The sequence below is a fragment of the Phlebotomus papatasi genome, chromosome 2, assembly GCF_024763615.1.
Source record: "Phlebotomus papatasi isolate M1 chromosome 2, Ppap_2.1, whole genome shotgun sequence".
In the NCBI taxonomy this organism is placed as follows: Eukaryota; Metazoa; Arthropoda; class Insecta; order Diptera; family Psychodidae; genus Phlebotomus; species Phlebotomus papatasi.
This window is the reverse complement of record NC_077223.1, coordinates 75,513,148-75,540,380: the sequence shown is the minus strand read 5'-3', so window position 1 is coordinate 75,540,380 and position 27,233 is coordinate 75,513,148. Positions and strand designations below refer to the sequence as shown.

At 32.2% G+C, this 27,233-nt stretch overlaps 1 protein-coding gene across 11 annotated transcripts in view; it reads left to right on the top strand.

Annotated features, from left to right (window-relative positions):
• The window catches only part of LOC129804343 (sestrin homolog), an 88,704-nt gene that overhangs the window by 15,590 nt on the left and 45,881 nt on the right, over window positions 1-27,233 (top strand). For 3 of the 11 annotated variants that reach the window (XM_055851559.1, XM_055851565.1, XM_055851564.1), the window contains exon 2: window positions 13,921-14,142. In XM_055851559.1, coding sequence (XP_055707534.1) covers window positions 14,092-14,142 — 51 coding nt within the window. In that variant the 5' untranslated portion in view covers window positions 13,921-14,091. Of the gene's footprint in view, window positions 1-3,929; window positions 4,399-4,659; window positions 4,815-13,920; window positions 14,143-27,233 lie in introns of those variants that run through there. The other 8 variants (XM_055851570.1, XM_055851563.1, XM_055851561.1 and 5 more) reach the window with 7 other exon arrangements.

Below are 27,233 nucleotides of genomic sequence, written 5' to 3'. Positions count from 1 at the left end.
ATATCTCAAACTGTTTGAACTCTAGATACTTAATGTTGTGTGTTGCGTAAAATAGATTTAGTTAGGATTAACTTACGATAGACTGACACACCCCTCCCTCTGAAAAAAAGTCTTGTCAAAAGTTTGTCAAAAGAAGATAACTTTTATATAAAAAATAACGAAAGTTTGCTAAATCAATTGCCCGATTGAGAGAGATTCTACTGTATTAATTTTAATAAACAAGCTTGCCGTTTCCATTGTTAACAAACCTTTGACAAACAAGTTTGAATTGAATTGAATTGAATATTTGCTTTTTTGCTATCTTTTGAAAAAGATAAGATTGAACGTCTTAATAAGGTAGCTAGAAGTGGCTTACTATTCATATCAATTTTTAAAATTTATTAACTTTGAGCTCGATTTAAGTGAGTTCACTGAACTTCAAAAACAAAACTCACTTCGAGGTATTTTAACGCTTCGCTCAAGTCATAAAACGTATTAAAAATATAGGTCCCATGACAAATATTGCTTTGGTAACACAGAAAATTAAGGTAAAGCACAATATTGTAGTGCGACTTCAGTAAAGGATTGGGGTCGTACATAAAGATAAACATATTTTTTTAATCACTGGAATAAAGACTGAATAATGTTAGTTATATGGTGGGTACTTAATGCGTTAAGTGATGCAGCCGATGGAGCACTCGCTCTATGATGCAAGCTTCGCGGTTCGAATCCCCTTTAGGTCACAATGTCCAAAAGTGCTTACAAAGTGGCCAAAAGTACTGAAACATGCATAGTTGCATAAAATGAATTTTTCACTGAAATATCCAAAAAAAATTAGGAATTCTCTTGGATTATTAGGAAGAAACGGCTTTAAGATATCTTTGTACAAAATTTCATTTTATTTAAATAAAGATAATAAAAATTAAAAGCACATGAAACCTTAAAGTGGCCAAAAGTACTTACTCCACCCTAGATAAAAATTTGGAGTCTTTGAAGGACAGAAAAAAATATTTCGTAAAATTGATCATAAATGTTTGTGACTTCCTACTGCGGGGACTTACGAAAAGCTCATAAAGCGTATAACCCACAAAAAAGTTCGTATTTTTTTTTACAAACTTTGTTTCGTAACGATCATTTGACGAGCATTTTTGTTCTTTTATAAACATTTTGTTCGTTACTTTTTTGTTTTCTGGCAAAAATTTACGAGTCTGTGACAAAATTTTACGAACTTACTCTTTGTATATTTATGAAAATTTACAAAAATAATGTTTGTAAAAAAATGCTCGTCAAGTGATCATGTTGTGTATAATATTTGTGGAAAAAGTACGAACTTTTACAAACTTGTTTGTGGGTTATATAACTAACAAGCATATCCTAAGTCTACAATAGGTATTCACAAACGTTTACGAACAATTTTACGAAAAATTCTTTCTGTGTAGATTAGCCTATTTTACTGTATTTAGTATACGCAAAAAGCTTTTAGTTTACTGAACACTTCATGAAGCAAAAACTATAGGGGAGACTGGGGCAAAAAGTCACAAATCGAAAATATTAAAATTCAATATCTTCCAAGATAAAAGAGATAGCGGCTTAAAATTTTTTCCATAGATGGCCTCCATAGGTCTTCTTCAATGTCGTAAGTTTGTTAAAAATTGAACAAGGAATTTAGAAAATAAAAAATATCGAAATTTTTAGCCCTATTTTTGAAATATTTTCCATGCAGAAAATATGAATTATTAGCTGTTTATATTAAATTTGATGCACTACTGGTGAATATTTCCCAAATTATCTGGATATTCTTTGAATACGAATCCGCTATCTATTTTAGAATTTTACAAAGATTCTTTTCTCCAGAAATCCTTTTATTAAAAACGACCACTTGGGGTAAAAAGTAACAAAAGCTATGGAGCGAAAAGTAACAAAAACCGAAATAATTTCTGATGTCCCACGGTGAAAAGAAACGTTAATGCTATGTATCGCCGCTTGTTGTTTGCATATTGGTCAAACGATTTGCAGTCTTTTGTGTGTGTTTTGTAAAATAGCTTAAAATGCGCTTTTCTCGCTCAGATAGAGAAAACGGTGTTTTACAAAGGTGTAGAAGAATAAATTTCCTATGAAAATATGTAATATAGGTATTTTACTTAAATTTATGGAATCCCGTAATAAAGCTAATGAAAATGTGATAGTATCTCATGCCTGATACTATTTGCCCCTGAATTTTTGAGAATGATCACAAAATTACCTTTTAGAAAACGGCTCGATAAATATATTTCCTTATAAAATAGAAGAAAATGACTTTCGCAGAGTTGTAGAGCGGTAAATTTCCTATATAACTGTGCTAATTAGAAATTTTGGAGGTGCTCTGCTTGTAAAAAAACTAAAATATCTGTTTTGTGACTTTTTGCGCCATTCTCCCCTAATATGTTTTAGTAAAATTGGTGCTATTATGTAATATTTAAAAGAATTACTTCCGTTATGCTGTGCCGAAATTTTATGTCTGACATAGTCATAAAATTCTAAATCTATATAAATCTTGGCATATACGATCTGTGATTCAGGGTTTCTGCCGTTTACCTGATGAGATCAGTCGTAGTAAGTCGGCGGCAGACGCAACCAAGCATTAATTGAGGAGAAATATGAAAAATTGAATAGGGGAAAGTGACCATGCTTGATACTGTAAAATGATGTCCAAGGTTTGTGATTATTTTCTGATTAACACACAAACCGAAGCGATTCTTGCAGTATGACAAAAAAATGTCTCACTTATTAGGTTCATAATCCAACCTCAAATAGTTCCTGGAAATCCTTAGATTTTCCTCAAGAAGAAAATGGAAATTCAGTAGCGATTTTTATACAAGTTGGGTCCGAGGCCTTCCTGTATAATAATTGATTCGACAATTCGGAGGCCCATTTTCACCGCAAAAAATTCACCGGATACAAAAAATTGCACATCAATATTTAGACGGAACTCTAATCTATCTGCTTAAATCGTTTATATGACTGGTTATTAGTTTTAAAATCACTTTTATGTAATTTTTCTAAGCCATGTTTTTATGACATTAGGGCACTAGCGAAAACCATTTTTTCACTTTGAGTCCATGAAAATGTCATTCTGCAACCTCAAAATTCAGGCAACAGGATTGAAGATTATGTCAATTGTCGATAAAATTGGCGGATTGCAATATGTGTAATTATGAAATAAGCACATCTAATGATATAGTTGCCACATTAAAATTATCATTCATGGACCCTTCTTAAAATATAGGATGGACACAAGTAGAATTTATGAATTTGTTACCACCCACAAAAACAGTGTCCACCAAGTAAAAATATTTTTACATAAATATTAGTACTGATGACCCCTCTATGTGCTTATGATAGTAATTTTCGTGAACAGCGACATTAATTAAGAAATACTTATGAAATATCATGTATCGAAATTACAGTTTTGGACCTATTTTTGATTTTTGCTTCCTGAAACTAGGAAAAAAGAGCTAGGATCCTAATTTTTTTTAGGAAATGTGAGGCTTAGCACCAGCTATTGAAATATATTGCGATGAGTCATAACTATTGATTAACATAGGAAAAAAATAGTTATTATAAAGCTTGGATCGTATCAAGCATGGTCACTTTCCCCTACAATCCTTTTAACCCTTTAAGGACGAGAAGGTCAAAAATCTAGGGTCAGAAAAAAACAATTTTCTGACTTTTTAGAGCAAAGCATGGCTTTAGATTCAATGACAATCATTCAATAATGCGAGGCTGAGCTTTCATGTGATAAGCCCTACTTTTCTTGCATATGAAACATTTCCAAAGTTTCCGTTGAAAAGTCCAATCCCCACGCGAGTTGTCAACCGTATGGGGCTTCCCTGGCCCCACAACTTCCTCCGTCTTTAAGGTAATACGCACACATGGCGGTTACCGTGTACAAATCCATGGGCAAGTGAGTATATGTCGGTGTATGGGGGAACTTGGGTGTTTAGCGCGACTTGGCCTGATGCTCGAGACATTAAGTGATGTGAGTTGAGTGGATAGTGTGCGCTGGGTGAGTTGCGATGCTCGCGATTTGGCTGAAAATCGAAAATGAGTAGCAAGTCAACTGGCGAGAAATAATCATCTCTCTTGAGCTCTCCAAAATAATAAGAAAAAAAAATCGGGAGGCTTTATCCCTTCAAAAGCTTGTTAAACAATTTTTCGGGAAACTTTTTTTTGTTGTTTATGATTTTGCTTGAAAGAAAAAGTTTTTAAAGCTAAACCGATCAGTTTGACTTATTTTTTTTATTATAGTTGATCGCGATCGAAATAGTCTCTTTTTCACGTAAGATATATTATTTTCTCGTGCAATTTCCACATTATTGTGTGTTGATATATGAGAGATCTTCGGTGGAGAAAATTCCTGTGGTGAATGAGAAAATACAAGTGAGTTTGCCGGCATGATGAGCCAAAATATGGAAATTTTCTGATACATATTATTGGGTGATTGAGTGGTCCACATTGGTGATTTGAGTGGACAGAATTACGAGATAGAGGCAATTGCACATCGGGTTTTGCGCAGACTTTATAGAATGAAAGTGTTTTCTATTTTACCGGTTCTTCTTTTAATGCTTTTCTCGCACCTTTTCGCTATTTTTCGCTTTAATCACGTTGAAGGCTTTCCCTCACGTCTCTATACTTTAGTCATCACTGTCGCTTAGATGGTTTCAAATGTTTTAAATTGTTACTAGGCGGTTAGTTGTTCCATGGTCTGTGGAGACTCATTGCCGCTAAATTGTCTCAATTTCATTTTGTTGGGTGATTTTTTTCTACCAATTTTCCCGCCTTGCAGATAAGAGGGAGTGAGTGAGAGAAAGAGTGTGTGGAAATTGGTTCAATTTTCTTCCCAAAATGTTAAGCATAGGGGAATTTATTTTAAATTGGGTATTTTTCGTTTTGAGCTATTTTTGGTGACTGTTTCCGCGCGCGTTGTTTTCATCATCGTTACTTTTTGTTTTCGTAATTGGACTTTTTTTGCAAGATAGCAGAATATGGTGATCCTTGAGGCAATTACCAAGGAGATTAGCTCCTGTGACGCAAGTTCTCTTATTTTCTTCCTTCTTGAGAGTTTAATTAAATACCCAAGGAACATGTTCTAAGTAATGTATTGTATCGCTTAGATATTTGTAACTAAAATGAAGTATTTGATAAAGGTTGAATGTAGCAGATACATTTCTAAGGTTTTATACTCAAAATGTTTATGAAAACTTTTTTTTAGAACTTGTGCTATGTACCGGTGATTATCGAAAAATCTTCCCTAGTTGTTGATTCCTGAGGTGAATCTTCTCCACTGTCTGTTATAATCTTCCCAAATGTATCTCGTCGAAAATAGAAAGTCTGGCAGCCTTTTTTTATTTAAAAATGACTAAGTCATTACTAAAAGTTGATTATAAGATCAATTTGTTCCTTGGGTAACCAATTAGTTACTGTGACAAATCGCAATTGAAAAAAAAAATACTCAAGTCTAATCAATTGTCAATTCATCTACATAATTTAATCCAACAATTCAAATTATCTACTGGTTGAGAATTAATACTTGTGTGTTTGGCACGTCTTACGTTTTGTAATTTTATCCACATATTTATTTTATTTTCAACACCCCAAGTGTCCTTGGTGATGTCTAATAGATGGACTACATTATGAATAATTTATTAATCGGGACCATTGTATTGATAAATAATATTAAAATGACATGTATGTATTGTCCACTTGAATCTCGCATATTCTCAATATAATTTTATTTCTATGTGTCGCTTTTGGAAGCTTATAAGTCTCTCTTTTTTTTCACTAAAAATACTTCCACCGGGTTTTTAATTTGCAATATTCACTTCGTATGACTTCCACAGAGTGTATCAGTTGTGTTGTGCGATGTGTCTTCCTCTCAATAGAATTATTTATTAATATAGGAGTCTCTCTATTCATAATTGATGAGATATTGCTGTTGGATCTATTCGTTATTCTATCAAGTGTCCCAAAAGATATGTAAATATGGTGAGATTTTTTTTTCAGAGTTGGTTTCACGGAGGCTTGTTGCTAAAATATATGATAAAAAAAAATCGCGAAGCGTTGGTGATTAGGAATGATTTTTGGTGACGTCATGGAAAGTAACGAAAAATTCTCTATTTTTTCCGCAATGGTCGTGTGAATTTTTGTGGTTGAAAAACACCATCAATTTCTATATGCACATACTTTTCTGATAAAACCTCTATCTCACTTTTGCGATATGATGTCTACTTGTTTTGCCGGCCGCTCTGTGCAGAAAAACATCCACATACTTGCTATGTATAGCAAAGAGAGTTGAGGAAAATTTTCTAGTGCCTGTGTTTATTTGCCTGTTGCTCACCAAAAGTGTAACATCGAGAGAAAATTATTAAGCTTATAATTTTTATTTGTTGTTAATTTATATATTTTGGGTGAAGAGGAGAAATATTTAGTATAGTGATACAGGTGACTATTATATTCAGATTTAGCGATTTGAGAATATTGTGAGAAATAGATTTAATAAATGCTAAAAATTCTCAATTATAATTTGTGGTTTAACGTTAACTTTGGCAGCTGATTCTAAAAATATTTTTCATATGCCAATTTTTTGCATGGAAGCGACTTTTTTTTCATCACCCTGACACTCAGCAAATATTCAGCACTTCTTCAATTGATCAGCTGCTTAACAGAAAATGCAAAAAAAAAAAAAATTGAAGAAGTGAGTGGCAAAGGAAATTTCGCGAAGTGCTCGAACTTGTAAGAGCCGAAAAAGTGAACCATATTGCAATAATTTCAAATTAGCATTGTTTTTCTGAACCAGCTATTTAAATGAATTTATAATGGAAATTTTAAAACTCTTTCACTATTTTTTTTGTTTTTAATAATTTTCCTTGATTTTGTGATTAAGAATTTTAAGGTACTGGGGATACTGTATCAGTTAAAATTGTTACTGAAAGAGAATTCTTGTTATCCATATTTTAAATCACGCCCACTATTTGTCCACATTTTCCCAACTCTAAATATATAATTCTTAAGAATTTTCCCGTAAAATTGATGAAAGTTTTACAAGAAGTGAAAACTTCTTGGAAATATCGGAAATAAATCTCAATATTGCTATAATATTAATGAACGATGAAGATCCGTGGCCAATTTTTAATTGGTGTAGCTTTTAACCCTTTAAGGACGATTGGAACACCGGTGTCCCATAAAGAAAATAATTTTTCCTGACTACCTAAAGTTGTTTTTTCTTATGTCCGTACAGAATTGTAAAGTAGAAGGTTGAAGGAATCTAGAATATTTTTGCAAGTCTGTAGCTATTTGCTATATAGTAAATATTTAAGCTGAAAAATGGCGAATTTTTAAATTCTCAAATTCATAATTGATTTTATTTATTTTTTATACTTCCAATTTTTCTGAGCAAACCCCTTTTGGCAATAAAAACTACAATACTCATACGTAATATTTTTTTAAATATATTTTTTAGAAAAAATATTATTCATTGGTATTGTCAGAAAAATTATTTAAATTTTTGGGCTATTTTTGTCCCTATCGTTCATAGAGGCACAAAATACACCGAATCAGACTCTGTTGGACTTTCCAAGGTTAGATGTAAGACTTATCATTGATTATGTTTCTCAGTTTAATTCTTATTGTTGATTTTCATTCCGTAAAACGTGTCTCTTCGTTAAAGGGTTAAATCCTCGTACTAGTGAAAGAAAATATATGACTCGTCCATGTGATCCTGTTGTAAATTTTATCATATTTCCTGAATAAAAGACAAATGGGTTAAATTAATTTGAGGGACTTATCAAATCAATCCTTACTTCCTTTCCTGAAAGCTAAAAAGAGGAAAGTTTGAAATAGGGGAATGCATACTACCTTCGGACAACTCAAGCTTCAAACAACTTATTTTTTGCACATGTTTTTAATAAATTTAACCGATAATATTTTAATAGCTAGTCCATTGCCTCAAATTTCCTGAACAAAGCCATGGAGCTGAAAAGCTTGGGCCGTCCAAAGGTAGCGTGCTTTCCCCTACAAGTCTTTTTACATCTAAATTTGTAATATAGATTTCTTTAATGATTCACTTCACCTCTGTCGGCTAGATCATACACTGGTAAAAATAAAAGGGTCAAATTGACCCTTTTCCAAAGGATGGATCATATTTGACTCTTTGAAAGGGTCACCAGGTACCCTTCGAAAGGGTCACGGTTTTGACATCTATTTAATTCCGGAATAAACGAATAAAAAAACAATGAAAAAGTGATCATTGGTGTTCGCTCAGATGAGAGAAATATGATATCAGTAATAAGTTTACAATAAAACATGATTATTCGTGATAAATGTGCATACTAAATTTCAAGAGATACAAAAGTGAACCTTTCAAAGGGTCAAATACGATCCATCCTTTTGAAAAGGGTCAATTTGACCCTTTTATTTTTACCAGTGTACTTATTTAAAAAATTGAAGACTTTCTAGTAAACTATATCCATATCAGATAAGAAATATGGTGTTTCAAGAATATTGATTATAAAATGCTTTAACAAATGTAAACCTCTTTAGACTCGCTTTCCTGTAGGGGAATTCTGTAATTTTCGTGACAATGTCACACGTGAGTTCGAAACCTGACAATGCCAATCGAGCTTTTTTTTTGGCATATTATATGAGTTCGAAAACGCAATTCACTGATTTTTTAATGAAATCCCTTTACTTGGTGATTTTATGAAAATACAGTTCGTCTTGGTTGATTTGTTTAACAACATTCATTGTCATTTTAATTGCCAGAAATCTCAAATATGTGACTTCTAACAATGTCACGTGAGCTGAAATGGCAGTACCACGGCTACAGAATCGTATTTTCGAAAAAGCTCTCCTCAGATTCAAACCCAATTTGTCATGGCATTCCCCGAGCGTTACAGAATTCCCCACTTGGCCTATTATAAAACGTCATAATTCGAAATTTTCTTTTTCTTAAATTTCAAATTTTTGATTTCTTCTCTAAAATGTAACTTTTTGAGAGTTGGTCTAGTAGGGGAGACCGGGGCAGAATTGTTCAGAGGTAAAATTAGACAATGGAATGTACTAGTTTGCATTGCAAGGAATATTGAACAATTGCTATTTATTCAGAGTATTTAACTGTCTTTCTATTTATTGAATTATTTATCGTTTGGATTGAAACATTTTTTTTCACAAATTATAACTAAAGAAAAATTTCATTTGCTGGCTAATTGTGCCCCGGTCTCCCTTATGCGGGCTTCAGACTGGAGGTTTAGCCCAGTTCCCGAAGGTCTTAAAAATTTAAATAACAAATAATTTTATTGATTTTTCAAAATCTAACGGATCATTTGCCATTAATATCGAATCCTAAACAACAATTTTCTAAAAATCTTGCCTGATAAGGAATTAGAGGAGTTAAGCCAGATGGTTAAGCCGTAGGTCTGAAGCCTGTATTACTAAGCCTAAAAATTTCAAAATCAATAATTTATATATTCTTTAGTATTCGAGCAATTATTGTCCCATCGGTTATTGGCAAGTTGTAGGTTAATTTTTTTCGGTGGTTTTATTTTTTGCCTACAAGTCTGAAATAGCACGATGTGCATCTCGAATTAATTAAATTCGTGCAATTCAACCAATGCGAACAATTGGTATTTGTCTCCCGTGTGGTTGATTCAGCTGCTCTTTTTCAAGCATACATAATTAGAAATTGGATGACACATGGGGAGATGGGGAATGCATCACATCCACAGACTGTTTGGCTCCCAGAAATACAGCCTCTCTCACAAATTACATAAGACACAATCCTCCTCCTCCGCTGCTTTTGAATTTGCTGGGTGATGTGATGTGCAGAAGATATAATGAGGATTGGAATGCATTTGGGATTGAAATTTCTACACTAGATACATGGCAGTTTTGCCTATTGCTCACTAGAGGGGGCGACGGGCGGGAGTGATTTTGGACCACCTACAGTGCGTTTTAGGATCTCATCTTAATACATCATCACCCACTCGAGGATGTTGCATATGGTTTTTTTATGTGGTGTGAAAAGTATAAAATATGACATAATTTTAATAATAATTTTTAGTTTGAAAAGATGGTAGAATCGTGATGGGTGGAGGAGAAAATAAAAAAAAGGAGGTCATACCATTTGTCCTTTCGCGAGTACTTTTTTCATTCAACACATCATTTTCTAGTGATCTTATCAATGAGTGTTGATTGTAAATTTAGAAATCTACTGCAACAATGTGCTTCTAATATACAAATAAATTTATATATAAAACTATTTTCAGCTTTATTATCACTAATCTCAAGTCATAAGTATTTTTGTGCGTTTACCGGTTTATGTTTGTGTATGTGAGGGAGCTTTTAATACGGATATTTGCAATTCAGTGACATAAAAAGATAATGAATTTTGCAAATATTGTTAAATGTACTTGGGTCTTGCTCTCTCAAGTGTCTCAGCACTATCTGAAAGCGATAAAATTCTACATTTTCTTGTGCCTATGTGTCTGTTAATGTGCAAAAACAAGGCTTAAGTAGCGAGGATTTATAGATTTTTCTTAATCGACCATTGAGACATTTTCCCCTTGAGGTTTTGTCTATATACATATATATTTTTTTCTACCATTTTTCGTGTCCATGTCGCTATCGCAAGTTGATAACAACTTTGTCTTCGGTACATCGCACCTCTTTTGTTGTCTCAGTGGTGGGAGCTTTTTTGGGTTGTAGGGTTCAGGGCTTTGCGGTGGCTTAGACAATCCTTTTCAACTTGTTTGTTCAATTTATTCTTCGGCTGAGCGAGTCTATTGACTTGGATTTTCCCCGAAATTTCACTGATTCATAGCTGGTTGGTTGAACTAATTAATATGTAAAGATATCGGTAATGAATATTTAAGATAGTGGTGAAGGTTTTATGTCTAGTGTTATAAATAGGCTAAATATTTGTGGTTATTGACTAAATGTTAATTGAAAAGAATTTGAAATTTTGCACTTAAGAATTAATTTAAATAAATAATTAGTAGAGTATTATATTTTTTTTGAACCTTGCTATTGTTTTGGTGATTGTATAACTTTTATAAGTACAGTTGAGGTTCAAGAAAAAAAAAACATCATTGGTTTTTGCTCGACTAATGCCCAACGCACAATAACTTTTGTTTAGTAATCATGTTTTTGAGATTTCAATGAGAATGAGTGAGATCTAGGTCTAGTCGAGAAGACTAAACCTAGAGCGAGATGCTCATTCTCATGGGAAACTTTGAAAACATGTTTAGAAACAAAAGCTATTGTACGCTGGTCATAATGCACAACGCACATTAACTTTAGTTTTGTAAACATGTTTTCAAAATTGTCTATGAGTGTGAAAGAGATGACTAGATCTAGGTCTCACTCGCTCTCATTGAAATGTCAAAAATATCTTTACAAAATAAAAGTTATTGTGTTTTATGCCCAATGCACAATCACTTTTGTTTAGTAAACATGTTTTTGACATTTCAATGAGAGTGAGTGAGATCTAGATCTAGTCGTCTCGCTCTCTCTCATAGGAAATTTTGAAAACATGTTTACAAACAAAATTTATTGTGCGCTGGGCATTAAGCATAACGCTCAGAATTTTTTTTGTAAGATTGTTTGTAAATTTTTGTAAATTTTTAATGGTGACCGACAAAATGCTCGTCATAAATCCACTAAGAAGTTCGTAAATGTTTGTACTTTTTCACAAACATTGTTCGTAACATATTCATTTGACGAGTATGTTTTGTTTGTAAGTGTTCGTAAAATTTTGTCATTTCTTTGTAAAGTTTTTTTTCCAGAAAAACAAAAATGTACGAACGTATGTTTGTAAAAAAACAAGAAAATGTTCGTCAAGTAATCACGTTACGAACAATGTTTGTGAAAATTACAAATTTTTACGAACTTTTTAGTGAGTTATACGATTTACAAGCATTTTGTAAATCCGCAGTAGGAATTACAATGAAATGTGTCCTTTTAAAAAAAATTGCAATAAAAAAGGCAAAATTAAAATGATTTTCTAGGATTAATTCGAAAATTTTACAGAAAAAATTAATATTCTTGGCTGTAACCTAAGTGCCTGAGATTGAAAAATTCAAAGATCAGTTTCAAAAACGAAAATAAAGAGTTTTCATCTTCTTGATTCTTCCGTGCAATAGTCAACAATGTCAGTTTTTTTACTTTGTTGTGAGGATAATAAAAGTGAATAGGTTCATAATATTTTTGACTGATTATAATTCGGAAATTCGTAAGTCAGTTTAAATTTTTTTGCTAATTAGCGATATAATGTTCAAATAGCTACCTATCTACCTTTTAGCCGAGACACTTTTGAAGAATCAAACTGCGGCTACAAATCGTCAATCAAATGAAAATGTCTCCGCTAAAATGTTTTCGTGCGTTATTTGACAATAAATTGTTGACTGTCTTAAAATCTCTTAAAGTGTCTTATGCCCTAGACACACTTACGACTTAAGCCAAGAGACGACCTAGAAATTTATGGAAATGTAGTTTAATCATTATTTCGAATATAATTACGCTAAGCCGTCTCTCGACTAATCCTCTGGTCTGTTGAGGCCCTTAGCTAAATTTATTTACGATTTACCATGAATTTTATATATTTTTGGTTACATGGCTTTCATACTGAAAGTTTAATCTTATTTCTGAAGGCATTTAATTCCTAAACAGGCAACAGGACCGTTCGATATTATTTTTTTAAAATAATTATTCGTTTTTATTCTGTTTTACTAAGTCAAATTTTCTAAACTATGTTTAACCATGTTGTTCAGCTGTGAAGTCTATGAAGAACAGAAGAACTATTCAGAATTGAATGGACTACGCATTTATTATTCTCTTATGCGAATAATATAAAGCAATATAAGTGTGAATTTTGGAAGACCTTATCTTTTCTAATATCCCTATACAAAATGTTTGGTATTCATTGTGTTAATTTTGAAAAGCTTTTATTATTGTACTGTGGGCTCTTTGGACAAAAAGATAGAGATTAAATTTAAACATCTTTATCAAAATTTTGCTATCGTGTACACCGTTTACACCTTTTGCATTCAGCAGCAGTTTGGTTACTGTGGAAAGCCTTCCTGGTTTATCAAACCAATTAGCACGATTTCTTCTCCCTCATCAATAGATCTTGTGTGTAGTTATTGTATGGTTAAGATTTCTACAATGAAAAAAGTTGCCTTTTTTGGGGGGATTCGATGAGGTAAAACGTGCAAAAAGTACCGCACTATTGGTGCCTCATATTTTTTCCGCGTCGAAAGTAATGCACTTTGGGTGTGTGGCCGAAAGAAGGTTTAGATTGGAACGTGCGCTTGAGAAGTGTTGCCTTCTGATAAATGCAAAGTTCATTGGCCTCGTATCAAAAAAAGTTTAAAAAAAAAATTGAAGTTGGAGGCAGAGAAAAGCAGAATATCGTGAAGCATTGTTAGTGGCACCGAAGATTGAAAAATTTCAATTTCTTTTACGATCCTCTTTTCGCTCTGTTTATCAGAAGTCTATATATATATATTTAAAAAATCTTTAGCTTTTTTTTGTGCCACATATGTTTAAATATATAATGAGGGTGTATGAAGTTCTTATGGTGTTTAGACTCCTATCTTCAGCACATTGTTTACTATAGGAATGACGATGATTTCTCACTGCGCAGAGAGTGGAGTTCTTTTTTTTTCGGTCAACAGATAAACGAGGAAGAGAAATTAAGGAAATTGTGGGTGAAATTTATTGGGCGCCCGCTGATTGTTTTTATCATTACGGGCTTAGTGTATAAAGTTGCGAGGAGGAGAGACTATGCGATGATAGGTCGTTGGCCTCATTTTTGTGCGATTTCAAGAAGGAAAATAGCCGTCATTCATCTTTTTTTTATCTTTAGAATTTTTAATATATTACTTTTTTCTCCTTCTTTTTTTTCAGTGAACTTATAAAGAAAGGAATCAAGGCATTAGTTGAGACAAACACATAATTTTGCCAAAAAAAAATTGGAGACATTGTGGCAAGAGAGTTATTTAGGAGGAAAATCAGTTTTAAAAGTGTTACAGAAGGAGATTTAATAAGTGATTCACATTCGATACAGACGATTTCTACATGTTTTCCATGGTGGAGTGTTACACAGATATGGGACAAATTGGCCAAGACGTGAGTATCTGCATTTTTTTATGTATGTACCTATATCAACCTTCTTGATATGGCTATTGGTATGGGGCAAAAGAAGTTACCTCTTTTCTATCTCCACTTTCCTTTTTCACTTACTAAAAAAAAAACCACCAATGCAACAAAGTTGCTACAAGTGAATTCAATGCAGAAAATGCCGATGGAATTTAATATAAATGGCTTATCTTAATTGAAAAATCTTCTCCAGCCTCTTAATTTCTTGCTTCAGATCTCTTAGTAGAAATTCAGAATAGTTGAAAAATGCTAATTGACTGTCGTCCCTGTAACATATTGTAGCACTGTAATCTTCTGTGGTACAGAAAATTATGAGAATCAATTCTGCAGACTGAAGCCCAGATTTAAGGAAGAAATATCTAGAGTGAAAACTTTTTTTTTAAAACGCTAATTTTATGATAAAAATTGAATTTGTATCTAAAAAAATAAGGTTTATATAGAATGTTTTAAGATTCAGGAAGTCAGACCTAGCGGCAATATTCAAATATATATTCTGTTTATCACATTTCGAAAGAAAAGAAATTAAAGCAGTGCAAGACAACTCTCTGATTTTTAGAATAAACAGAAAAAAAAACATTTCGTCAAATTGTTCGTAAAAGTTTGTGAATTCCTACTGTAGACTTACGAAATGCTCGTAAATCGTATAATCTGCAAAAAAGTTTGTAAAAGTTTGTACGTTTTTCACAAAAAAATGTTTGTAACTTGAGCATTTCACGAGCATTTTTTTGTCCTTTTGCAATCATTTGTTCGTACATTTTTGTTTACAAAACTTTACGAACAAATAACAAAAATTTACGAATATGTACGAACAAATGTTCGTAAAAAACAAAAAAAATGCTCGTCAAGTTATTATATTATGAACAATGTTTTATGAAGGAAGTACAAACTTTTACGATTATTTTTTTGAGTTGTAGGATTGACGAGCATTTCAATTCCAAGAAATTCCAGAAATTTACAATTTTACAAATGTTCGAACTCATGACATAGATGCTAAACTTCGAAGGAAGTTTAGCCTTATTTGTCTAAATTAGCAAGTTTTCTCTTGTAATGCGTAATTTTTCATGCTTCTTTTTAATGTCGAAAATCGGTTAATAACCGGTTCACTAATGGTTTATAACCAGTTGGACCCGGTACAGACTTATACCGGATTAAAGGACCTGCCCAACGAACCCAAATTTGCCTGAATCGATGCAGAAATAACGTAATTTGCTAAATATCGGACAGTATTTGAAGTCGGACAAATCGAAAGTTGGACTATGATAAACTGTGTTGGCACACAAAAACATATCAACTTTCGCATTAGCTTTTAAATGTCGGTAAATCATTATTGGAATCGACTTAAAACCATTTTACAGTATAAACAAAATATCCACTTAAGGAAACCTCTAACCTTATACAGTGCAGTGGCGTATCTACACACTTATGCGGGGGTGCGGTTGTACGCGAAGGCACCCTTATCATGGTAAACATTGTTCGAGCGGCGGGTTTTACTGTTTATGAATATCATTGACTATCCTTGAAAAATTTAACTTTTAATTTTGAGTTTAACAGGTTTAATTTTGAAAATGCAGTGAAATTTTAATTATTTTTAGTAAAAGTTAAACGTAAAAGTGGAAGCTCTCCTTTTCAAGGAATGTAGTACTCAATGTTGATCAACAGTAAAAATCAAAATTTTGAAGAATAGTATTTTGATTAAGATTATTTTGAAAACATGCACAGCTTAATCATGAAATGGTTAAGGTTGTACTGAAAACATGGACAGCGGTTAAATTTCTTAAAACAGATGGTGCTCGTCAAAACCGGTACAGCCAAGCACAGCTCAAGAATAAAATGGATGAAATTGTGCATAAATCCTGCATAGCTCAAACACAATTGAATCTAAATTTTTAATTGTTTTCTGAATCTTAATCGTTTTATGTTTAACAGCTGTGCGCATTTTCAGCACAATATAAACCGTTTTGTCCGTCAGCTATGCAGATTTCTTGTATAATATTTGAGAAGTACCAGTTTTATACACAATCTTAACCATCCATACTTGAGCTGTGCGTATTTTCAGCACAATTTTAAAAAATTTTCAAAAAATATCAATTTTGTATTATTCTCTTACCAGAAAGGATATCCCAAGAAGCAAAATAGCTGCCTTATAGAACCAAGTATTAGACAAGTTTTTTAGTGCACTTTTAAAAAACTTAAAGTGAAAATTTTGTGTTGAAATTCCCATAGGAGCTCTTAAGATCTTTAAGAGTGCGCCACTTTACTCAGCAATCTCATTGATGGAAGCAAGAGCGTTATAAGTAAATAAATAGATTTTTGGTTCTATGGTGCTTTTCTTATGGAATACTACAAGACTATTTTAAGAAAAATTGCTACTTGGGTACTTAACTAACTTGAAATGTTGGTTTATTTATATTTATTTCTCGCAAGAATTTATGTTATTCTTCTTACATATTTTACAATTTAGAATTTAATGTAAGACTAAGGAGAGCTTTAACCAAATTTGTCAAATCGGAAATTTCGGAAATTAATACTGTACAAGAAAAACATACTTGGACTTTCAGTTCTTATCATGTTAATATTTGATCCGGCCTGGAAGACAACGGTCTTTTGCAAAATAATATTCAAGTCACATCTTGCCTTAGAATCCCTCATAGGAGAAGGCTTTCAGCTTTGCAAACACTCTACATTCGAATCTGTTATATAGCAATATATTTTAATAACTACTACTAAATCACACATTCCCTGGAAAAATGAAGTCAGATTGATGTAAGGAATATGGAAAGATATGAAGTCTTCGAAGTCAATGTGCGAAGCCTGAAAGCCTTCCCCTACACATTTTAGTGATGACGCTGAAAATGTTTATCAGTTGTAAAATGTATCAAATTTTAGCCTCGGATTGATGATTGAAGAAAATTAAAATCTCGGCTTTTCTATCCTCAATTATCCCCAATTATTCATCCGAGGAAGGCTCTTCATATAATTTATTTAAATTCATAAATATACCTTGTTCTAAATACCAAAGAGATACTTCCCCCTTGATCGTATTCTTTTCACACTTCTCTCGCTTCATTTTTGTTAAAATGTATGCTAAGTGCGTGGGTTTGATTTCCATTTTTATATGCATAATTATAAATTTATTTTTTTCTTTTTTTTCTTCACGACTTGAAGAGAGAATGTATGGTTGTGTAAACAAGGCAATTAATTGTGACTTAGAAAATCACGATATTGTTATTTTGTTGATCTTCGTGCGTCGTGGTGTTCTCATTTTCAAAGAAGAAAATTCTCGGTACGCAAACAATTGTTCGCATTTTCAATGAGTGTCTCTCTTACAATTGTAATGCTCTCTATATCCCAACTTAAATCTTCGGTAAACACTATAAACACACTTTAGATATGGCCTCCTTGGTACAATTACCCAAATTTTCATTAAATCTTTTTTTTTCCGTGCAGTAATTTACACGTGCGGACTTCTTGCACGAGAACCCTTTATTTACCGTACTGAAGTAACTCCAGACAGAAAAAAAAAACATTGCTGTCGTGTATCGTTTTAGCCCAAAGTGAGAATTGTTATTTCGAAAAGTTGCATAAATTTCGTCTTTATTGGTCTTTTCAATTAACACTCCGGCAAATTGCCTCATTTTTTTTTGCAGGCTCTCACAACAAAAACTGTCAAAATGTCAAGACATAAAAAATGTAAAAGATGATTTAGAATATTCACCAGAGATAAGAAATTAAGATAATGTTAATATTTCAGTGAATATTATTGGAAGAAAAATGAACTCTTTATTGCAATTTTAACATTGAAAAATTAACCATAACGGATTAAAGAGTGATTTGTGATAACCCCCATGAAATATTGGACTATTTTTTGTTTTGTAAAAAATTACGAAAAAATACCACACAAAAAAAACTTTGCAAAATTTTCGAAACACTTCCAAATTTTAAAAACGTATCAAGGTGGTTGGGAAAAATTCTTAGCAATTCTAGGCTATTTTTTGATCAAAACAATCATAAAGATCATAAATAACGAAATACTCTGTCACTTATTTTGAAAATAAGAAAACATTTTAGAAGTCATTAATTCACGAAATTGTAGGATTAAACAATAGTAAAAAAAAAAGTTATATTTTTCTTACGTCCGTTGTTTAATCTAAATAATAATATTTACCTATTTTATAAAATTGGCATAAAAGTTAAAGCGAAAGGTTTTTAAATAGTTCGACGAAAAAAACTTTAAAAAGGCTTCAGACCTGTTAGTCTTCTTCTAAAAGAGAATATTTCGAAATGCACCCCACTTGTACGTTTCAGTGAATCTCCTTTTGTGGTTCGTTTCTAAGATAAAATCTCTCCATCTTCTGTTGTAATACTCATATGTGTGTCTTGGCTAAAGTAAGAAGTTCGCCAAAGAGGGCATCTAAACGGGGGGATTTTATTTCGAAACCGCCATTTTGACACAAAAATCACCCACTGAGCTTTAGACCGGTGCATTTTTGCCTATCTTTTGGCGCTTAAAATCTCCCTCTTCGAAAGCGCAATTTGTTTATGTTCGAATATTTTGACATTTCAAGCGATTTTAAAACATTTCTTTTTGTATTTCAAGAGATGTTTTTCTCGTGAACTATTTTCAAAGTTATCAAGAGTCGAAAAGCAGGTGAAATTGGGACACGATATCGATCACTCCTCTAAATGCATCGTTTAATCTTTATTAATGGTCGAATTGTTAAAGTTGATTTATAGGAAAATAAAAACGTACGATATTTTTTTAATTTAGCAACAATATTAGCATAAGATCCTGCGGTTGGACGGTTTTGATATAGAGGATGTGTGCCCCATCCCCTCTTCCTTATAAAGTATTCGTTACTAGGCATAAATATTAACTTTAGTTATCTTTAATAAATTCTTTGATTCTAGAAAATTGTGTGATTGACGCTCGAAACGTTTCGAAATAAAATAGAAAGTCTTCCAGACTATCTATTTTCGAAGAACTAGAATTCAATTTTGAATTTCTAAACTAAATTCTCGCGTAAGGTGGGGAAAATTTATTGTTTATTTAAAAAGACGATAAGAGTATTACTCAGTGATTGTGAGGGGAATTTTAATGAAATGAGATCTGTTGCTTGTATTTCCTCACAACAAAGTAAAAACAGATACATTTTGACATACGAATCACTTCGAAATTCGAACAAGGGATACTTCGGTAATCATGGGGACAAGATGGGATGTAAAGTGTACATATATTATATTCTTTGGATTTCGAAATCAATCTTCGAATTTTTTAAACTTCAACTGTGAATAAAACAAGTTTTGTGCGTCAAAAGGAGGTCAGTATAATTCGAGAATATAGTCTCAAATCCAAATAGGGGGAGGTAGGGCTACTTTGAGTAGTGGGGCTACATTGAAATACGATTTTTCGCATATTTCTGAAGGAAACTTGGCTTTAACGTAATATAATTTAGATAGCCAAAGAATACTTGTATCTACATTGAATATGGTAAGGTTCAGCTTCCTTTGGAAATATACGAAAACATCGTATTGCGATTTTGCACCACTGTTTAAAGTAGCCCTACCTCCCTCTATCCTTTTTTAAATTACACATTAAAGATCTATTTATCTATCTATTTAAAGATTTATCTTGGAATTAAGGGAGTTTTTTTTAATACCAAATGAAGTTTTTAGTAAAAAAAATATTACAAAAAATTATAATACACAGAAAAAAAATTGTAAAAATGTTTGTGAATTCCTATGGGGGAGTTACGAAATGCTCGTGAATCGTATAACCCACAAACAAGTTCGTAAAAGTTTGTACTTTTTTAAAAAAAATATTGTTTGTAACATGATCGTTTGACAAACATTTTTTGTACTTTAACAAACATTTGTTCGTAAACGTTCGCAAACACACAAAACTGTTCATACAATTTTGTCATTTGTTCGTAAATTTTCGTAAAATGTTCGACAGGAAAACTAACATTTACGAACAAATGACAAAATTTTACGAAATTTTTTTGTGTGTTTACGAACATTTACAAACAAATATTTGTAAAAGTACAAAAAATGTTTGTTAAATGATCATTTTACGAACAATGTTTGTGAAAAAAGTACAAACTTGTGTGTGTGTGTGTGTAATGTTTTTGGGTTATACGATTCACGAGCATTTCGTAACTCCCCCATAGGAATTCACAAACATTTACGAACATTTTTATAATTTTTTTTTCTGTGTAGTCGAAACTTTAGGCAGTTCTTCGGACATAATAATACATCAAAAACCAAAATTATTAAAATGCAAAACTATGATTTTTCTAAGTGTATTCCCATAGGTATGATGTATTTATGACCTTCCGTAGTGTACAATTTGTACACAATTGTATCTCCCCTTGAGTGGATTATAAAGTGGAGGAGGATTTTATGGACAAATTCAGTGTTTGTCCATCAATATATTGGCAACAATCAACAAACAGTGGCTTGTCACTAGAGACCCTCCCTGTTATTTAAAAAGACTGAAAAGTTAATGTGAATGTGTATTAGAAAATAAACACAGCAATTCCAGCTGATTCCCATAGAGATATGCTAAAATTATTTGATGTTTCAAAGTCATCTCCATAAATTTTCCACTTTATATTTCTCTTGGGTTACATACTTTAGTGGAGATTTTTTTCCATTTGGTTGCATTTATAAAAGTATTTTCTCGGTGGCTTTTATCTCAATCCTCCAAAGTGAATATAACCGCGATTACATACAAATTTGACTCCCAAAAAACCCGTACAAATTCTGCAATGTAAATGGGAAAAATATGTGTTATTTTTCAAGAACACCGAAAATTCGTTATCAGAGGTTTTTTTTGGGGTGTTTGACGTCCTTGAAAAAATTTCCACACAAAAAGAATGAAAAAAAATCTTTTGGCAAATAAAATGTGGAAAAAATAAATTTATATGCTTTTCATCATCTTGCCACTTGATGTGATTCCCTTATTTAGAGAATCCCAAGCACCATGTTATTCAATGTTGCTTCACGACCAGTAAATCAACAAATTGTATTCCCTCGGATTTTGCTATATACCATTCTTGGACTGTTTATCTGTATTTGCAGATTATTTTGTGTGATTTTGTCTCAGAAAGAATCCATTTGGCTTTGGTTAGAAGAGTGAGATGGAGTGAGGAAATCTATGTCGTAGAAAATAAAGAGTCGCATTATAGTTGTTAGGAATATGAGAGGATAAGGTAAACATGGTAATGTGGAGGAATTTTATTTGAAAATGAAGAAAATTTTTGCGTAAAACTTGTTGATATTTTCGTTTGGTGTTTTTTGACCTCTATCCCAGCGTGAATATAATTTGTGGAGCATTAAATTACGGTGCGCGATTTCAACAAGGAACCATCCGGAGGGTGGGGAGTTTCCACATAACTTTTGTCTGTAAATGCGCTCTTTTTTTTTCAAACTATTTTTAATCATCAAGAAAATAAAGACTCAACATGTGCAAACAATTTTAGACTATTTTTGCACCATGATGGCTCTATTTACCAGAGAAATTTTGTTATTCTCTTCTAAGAGGTATTTGTCCCACTAATTTGTTATTTCCTCACTCTTATGATGTTTGAGGTAATTAAGTAATTTTTGCGAAGGAAATTGTGTGGTTGGTTTGGTTGAGAATTTTGTAATTCCTAATTAAGTATTTAAAATGGAATTATAACTTTGTGTATTCAGCTTAATTTTGTAAATTTTTAGTCGAGATAAAGAGCTTTAATTAATGACCAGTTTGAATGAAATTACAAGTTTTTAGTAAACAAAATTTTGTCTTGTTTAAAATAAATTTTCGAAAAACCATAGGGTTGTGACATTACTTGTGGTCTGTTTTTACTTATGGTCTCAGCGCAATTTTTGTCAGAAAATGTCAAAAACCCAAAAAAAAAATGTAATGTGTTATCATAAGACATCAAATATTTTGAATTTTGGGGTTTTTCGAAATCATTTTGTGATTTTGTAGTGTTTTTTGCGAGGAGGCCTTTAACCCATTCCTTACCATTGTATTATACATCATACGCAAATTGAGTGATTTTTGATGATTTATTTCTGGGCAATTTTTATCCGAATTGCTGTCGGGAATGGATTTTTAGTAACGTTAGTTATTCAATTACTTGAGAAAAATAGTCCGACAGAGATGAAAATACATTTTGTTATTATTTTCTTGCTTCGCGGAAGGTCATGCAAAATTTTTGCTCAAAATGGTGGACAGAAAATACGACATCCCGTCGAATTTGTTAAAATTGGCCTCTTTCCTCTTTCCTGATTTGAATTCTAGTTGCCAATTGGTGTTCTTGGATAGTCACTCTATCTAAAGCAATAGAGTTTGTAATGAATTAATGCACAGAATTTAAATTCAGTGACCGTTAAGACGTGTGTTTGACAGAGGCTCCCCGCGCCCCCATATGAGATAAATTTTTTTTCTTTTCAAAAAATTCATCTACTAATCTGTAGGAAACTAATCCCAAAATATGAACATTCTATCTCAAGTATTTCTGGTACATTGACTGAATGGGTTTTAATAAAGACAAAGGCCACAAGTAATGCCTCCATCCTACTTCTGGTTCTAATTCTTAAAATGTGATTATGGATATTACAAATTCAAAGCCTTTTAAAATACTGGAATCTTCAGAAAATTATAATTTTGTGCGACTGTCGCTAATAGCGCTAAAACTGAAAAATTAATTTTTAAAATATCGCTGTCGAAAACTTCAAACTCCCAATTTTCGATTTTGGACTAATTCTAATCAAAACATTTGAAGATTTAGTACCAATTAACTAAAGTTATGTATAGTCCTAGATGTATCTTATGTGTACTATGGGCATGAAACAATAAATATTATTATTATTATTATTATTAACTGAAAGTGAATTCTCCACATAATCAGTTCGTTCCAGTTGTTATAGAGCGATATTAATAATAAAAATTCATTTATTTAAATTTGCTTAATTTCGAAATTATTTGAAGTTAGTTAAAATTTGGAATTTATTCTGGCAATTTTATATGGATATTTTAGTCGGTTACTACTACTCGAACTCCACAGAAAGAGTAGTATAATCCCTTGATTTTTTCACACCTCAAAATTTTTACCTTCTACCGTCCGCCCCGGAGACCGCTTTTCTCAAAATATCTTTGAGTTTCAAGGGATTTCTACACTCAGAAAAATAATCGAGGAAAACTTACTCGAATCGATGTTGAATTAACTCTTTTTCGTTGTGATTTTTTAATTAACTATATTTTAGAGTAGATTTTACTTCCATTTAGGTTTAATATTCGGAAGAGTTGTTTTAACTATTTTTCCTAAAATTTACACGACAAAAGAGTGTAAATAACTCGTTTCAAGAGATAAAAAAAAATCTTTTAGAGTTAAAATAACTCTTTTAAATCCCAAAGTGAATATGTTTTGCAATTTTATGTTTTTTTTTATTTTATCATTTTCTTTATTAATTATTTTCTTGACCTCAAGTTTTCTATGTTCCGAGTGAAAGATCACGTATGATGCACGCACATGTCTTCATGAAACACTGTTAGGCATATTTCTAATTGATGTTCTTTATTAACTTTGCCACACGAAAATCTTCTTGACTGAAGTATATTCTAAAAACGAAAACACTTAAGCATATACTTCAGTCGAGATGAAATTTTACATCGAAAAAGAGTAATAATTACATCGATATCCGACGAATTAATTCAACTCGCACGAAGAGTTGTTTCAACTCTATTTACTAAAATTTAGAACGAAAAAGAGTAACAGTTACATCGATATTCGTATGTTAATTCAACTCTGCCATAGAGTTGTTTTAACTTTTTAGGTTTTTTCTTAGTTGGTTGAACTTTAACCTTGATTAATTCAATATGGCGATTTAACCGGTGAAAGGTGTCAACACTGACTGAGAGAAATCCGAAAAAGTTAAAATAACATTCCGGAAATGTTTATTTTATCCTGCAGTATTAATCCGAAATCGGTGTAAATATTATGCTTTTTAGGTGTATTAGTGGTGAAACTTACCCTTTTTCATGTTAATTTCACCCTTAAAAAGGTGTAAAATTAACACTAATAAATGTTGAGATATTTTTACACCTGAAAAGTGTTAAAGTTAATCGCACCCCCATTTTTTTCTCAGTGAATGAATAAAATGTTCCGCTGGACTAACTACAAAACATATCTGAAAATTATTGAAAGAGTTTGGATGGAAGGCGTGGGGGGTATTTTGTGCAAAATTAGTTCGCTAGAGAATGTTGACTAATTGGGGGATCACTAAAAACCAGAAGTCAATATCTCTTACCGTTTGAAAATCAGGATGGTGTTGGTGAGAAATTGAAAAGAAAATGGATTGCAGCCACTATGCTCTCTCGTGGAGTTCCAGCAGCTAAAAACTTATTTTCATTGCAAAATATTCTTATAAATATTCAAAAATATTTCTCAATGTAAGAGCTCTATAACGTTATACATGAACAATATTCATTTATTGATATGAGATTTTACATAGGGACATATAACTGTTTTTAGTATCAAATGCAAGTCATTGAAAATTTCTTCGATTAGCAATGATGATTTGCTCTAAAGTCTGTAGATATTTAAAGCACTTTCAAGGAGTAAACACAATGATTTTCATTACTTTCTCATCATTGCCTCTCTTGTTCTCCCGATAAAGTCGACAAACATTGAAAAACTTGATAAATACGTATCTCAAGAGAAGAGTCTAGTAAAAGTGAATCTCTCACCATTTACGTCATTGAGATGATATTTTTTTTTATAAATTAATTTGTTGAAAGTATAAATAAACTCTCAACTATACACTGTGTCTCGAAGGTTTTAACCTTATGGTATTGGGTTGAACTGCTTTCTGAGTATTTTTGATACTGTCCTAGTGAGACATTTTGTTGTATAAAAATGTCTTATTTATTCAAAAGTGATGGAACATTTCAGAGATATTCACCACATGTTTTCCTGCTTCTATAAATAAAATTATTTCATTAAAATTTATTCTTTTTTACGTAATTTCTTCAATTTCTTACATCATACGTGTAGAAAAATTTTAAATTTTCCAACTGGATGGTTTTTTTTTGGGTAGACAAATGCAAATTGATAAATTTGTTTTAAATTTTTGCATAATTCATTTCTCGAGGAAGAATATAAGAAAAATGATACTTTTCTCTGTCACGAAAAATTAGGTTAATTTATTACCTGTCGCGTGAAAGTGCAGTGGAAAAATATTAATTTGCTATTATACAAAGAAATTGCCACAACTATCCAGGAATTATCAATCATTAAACAGTTGAAAACGAGGCTATGTGTCTGAAATCTTATGTTTTTCTCGCTAATGCCTTTTTGTGTCAACAAATCCAATAAACGCGAAAGTTGCAGGAGTGAAAGGGTGAATTTAAATAAATTTATAATTGGCTTCTGGTGGCTCTTTTTTTACCACCATCTCAATCTTCGTAGCATTTTTATGGTATTTTTTTTTAAATAAAAAAAATCGTCTGAGGTTTTTGTGAATTTCTCTTTCTTGGGTGAGAAAGAAGTGAGCAAAAATAAGCATTTGAAAGTCTAATGAGTGCACTTAAGACAAATATCCAATACTTGAGATTACAGACCATGAATGAGACTAAAATATTGGTAAACATCTCAATTGCGGGTGAATGGCAAATTTTCTTGAAGTACACTCAGGAAAAAATCGCTCAACTTTTTTTTTTATAAATAAAATTGCAATGTGTACGTACTGTAAAATTTGAGGGTATTTTGGGGTTATTTTAAGCATTATGGAGTTATTTTTTGGCAACTACCATCATCGAAAGTAGTTTTAATTTTCAAATCTTCACATTTCGGTTAAGTAAAATTTCCTTATATTTTGTGTTGTTTCAAGGAAGGCATAGGAGAGACTGTGGCAGAATAAAAAAAAACGGGAAATAGTAATAAAAGGGACAGATAATCCTAACCGGCTTATGTAGGTGAGATTCTTAACGTGAGCTAACTCGGAGTGCATGCAAATTCGATTTAGAGCTGAAGTTGGGAGACGCCATTCAGTTATCTTGAATAAAATTCGTGAAATTATACAAATTTTGTATTTAAACCAAAATATCAAGGATTTGGATGAACTGACAGAAAAGTGATATATGGGTGAAATGTAGACCAGAATGTTCTCTATAATTTTCCCATAGAACATGATCTCATCGATTACTCAGAAGCCAAGATAATCGAGGTTTTTTGTTTCTTAACTCGTTTTTTCATCCAGAGTTCCCCAAGTAGTCATTTGTTGAACTTCAACTATATCAAAGAATTGTTGTCTTTTGTGGGACTTTCCATTTAAAACCCTATTTTAAGTGTCTTGGTGGAGTAGAGGCAGTCAAATTGGCATCTGAGTGATTTCAAAGCGTTATTATGGGAAAAATCAATTTTTTCACACTTAAACGGCAAAATCTGAGTGATAGCTTAGTCTGAGTGGAAAATGATGTATGGACGAAATGTAGAGACAAATGTGCTCTACAATTATGTCGAAGTAATCATCAAAATCGGTTTAGCGGCAGTCGAGATAATTGAGGTTATGTGATATTGAAATTGGTTTTTCGACTGTGGCGCCCCTGGTGTTGGTCCCACGAAGTTCAAATGTTCTAGAAAGTTGTAGTATTTAGTGAGATCTTTCGTTTAAGCCCTCATTCATCAAAATCGGTCACATAGAACCGGAGATATGATTTTTTAAATTTTGTGAACTTTGACCCCTCATATCGCCGGTTCTATTGAAACCACAGCGCACATACGCACCATTTTGGAAACGTCCTAGACTGGACTACAACATACTAAAATTTCATTAACTTGCACAATGCCGTTTTTGAGAAAAGTGACTTTGAATTTCGATGAATTTTGACGCTATCACAGCGCCACCTGTAGTGACTTTTTGAACTTCCATCTGAAAGTGCTCATCGAGACGAAACCAAAAAGGTAAAATTTATGTCGATATGTTAATTAGAACCGGAGATAGAGGCCGGTCAATGTTCGAACTTTGACCCCTTATAGCTCGGGTCAAGGGTTATGGATCGACTTAAGGTT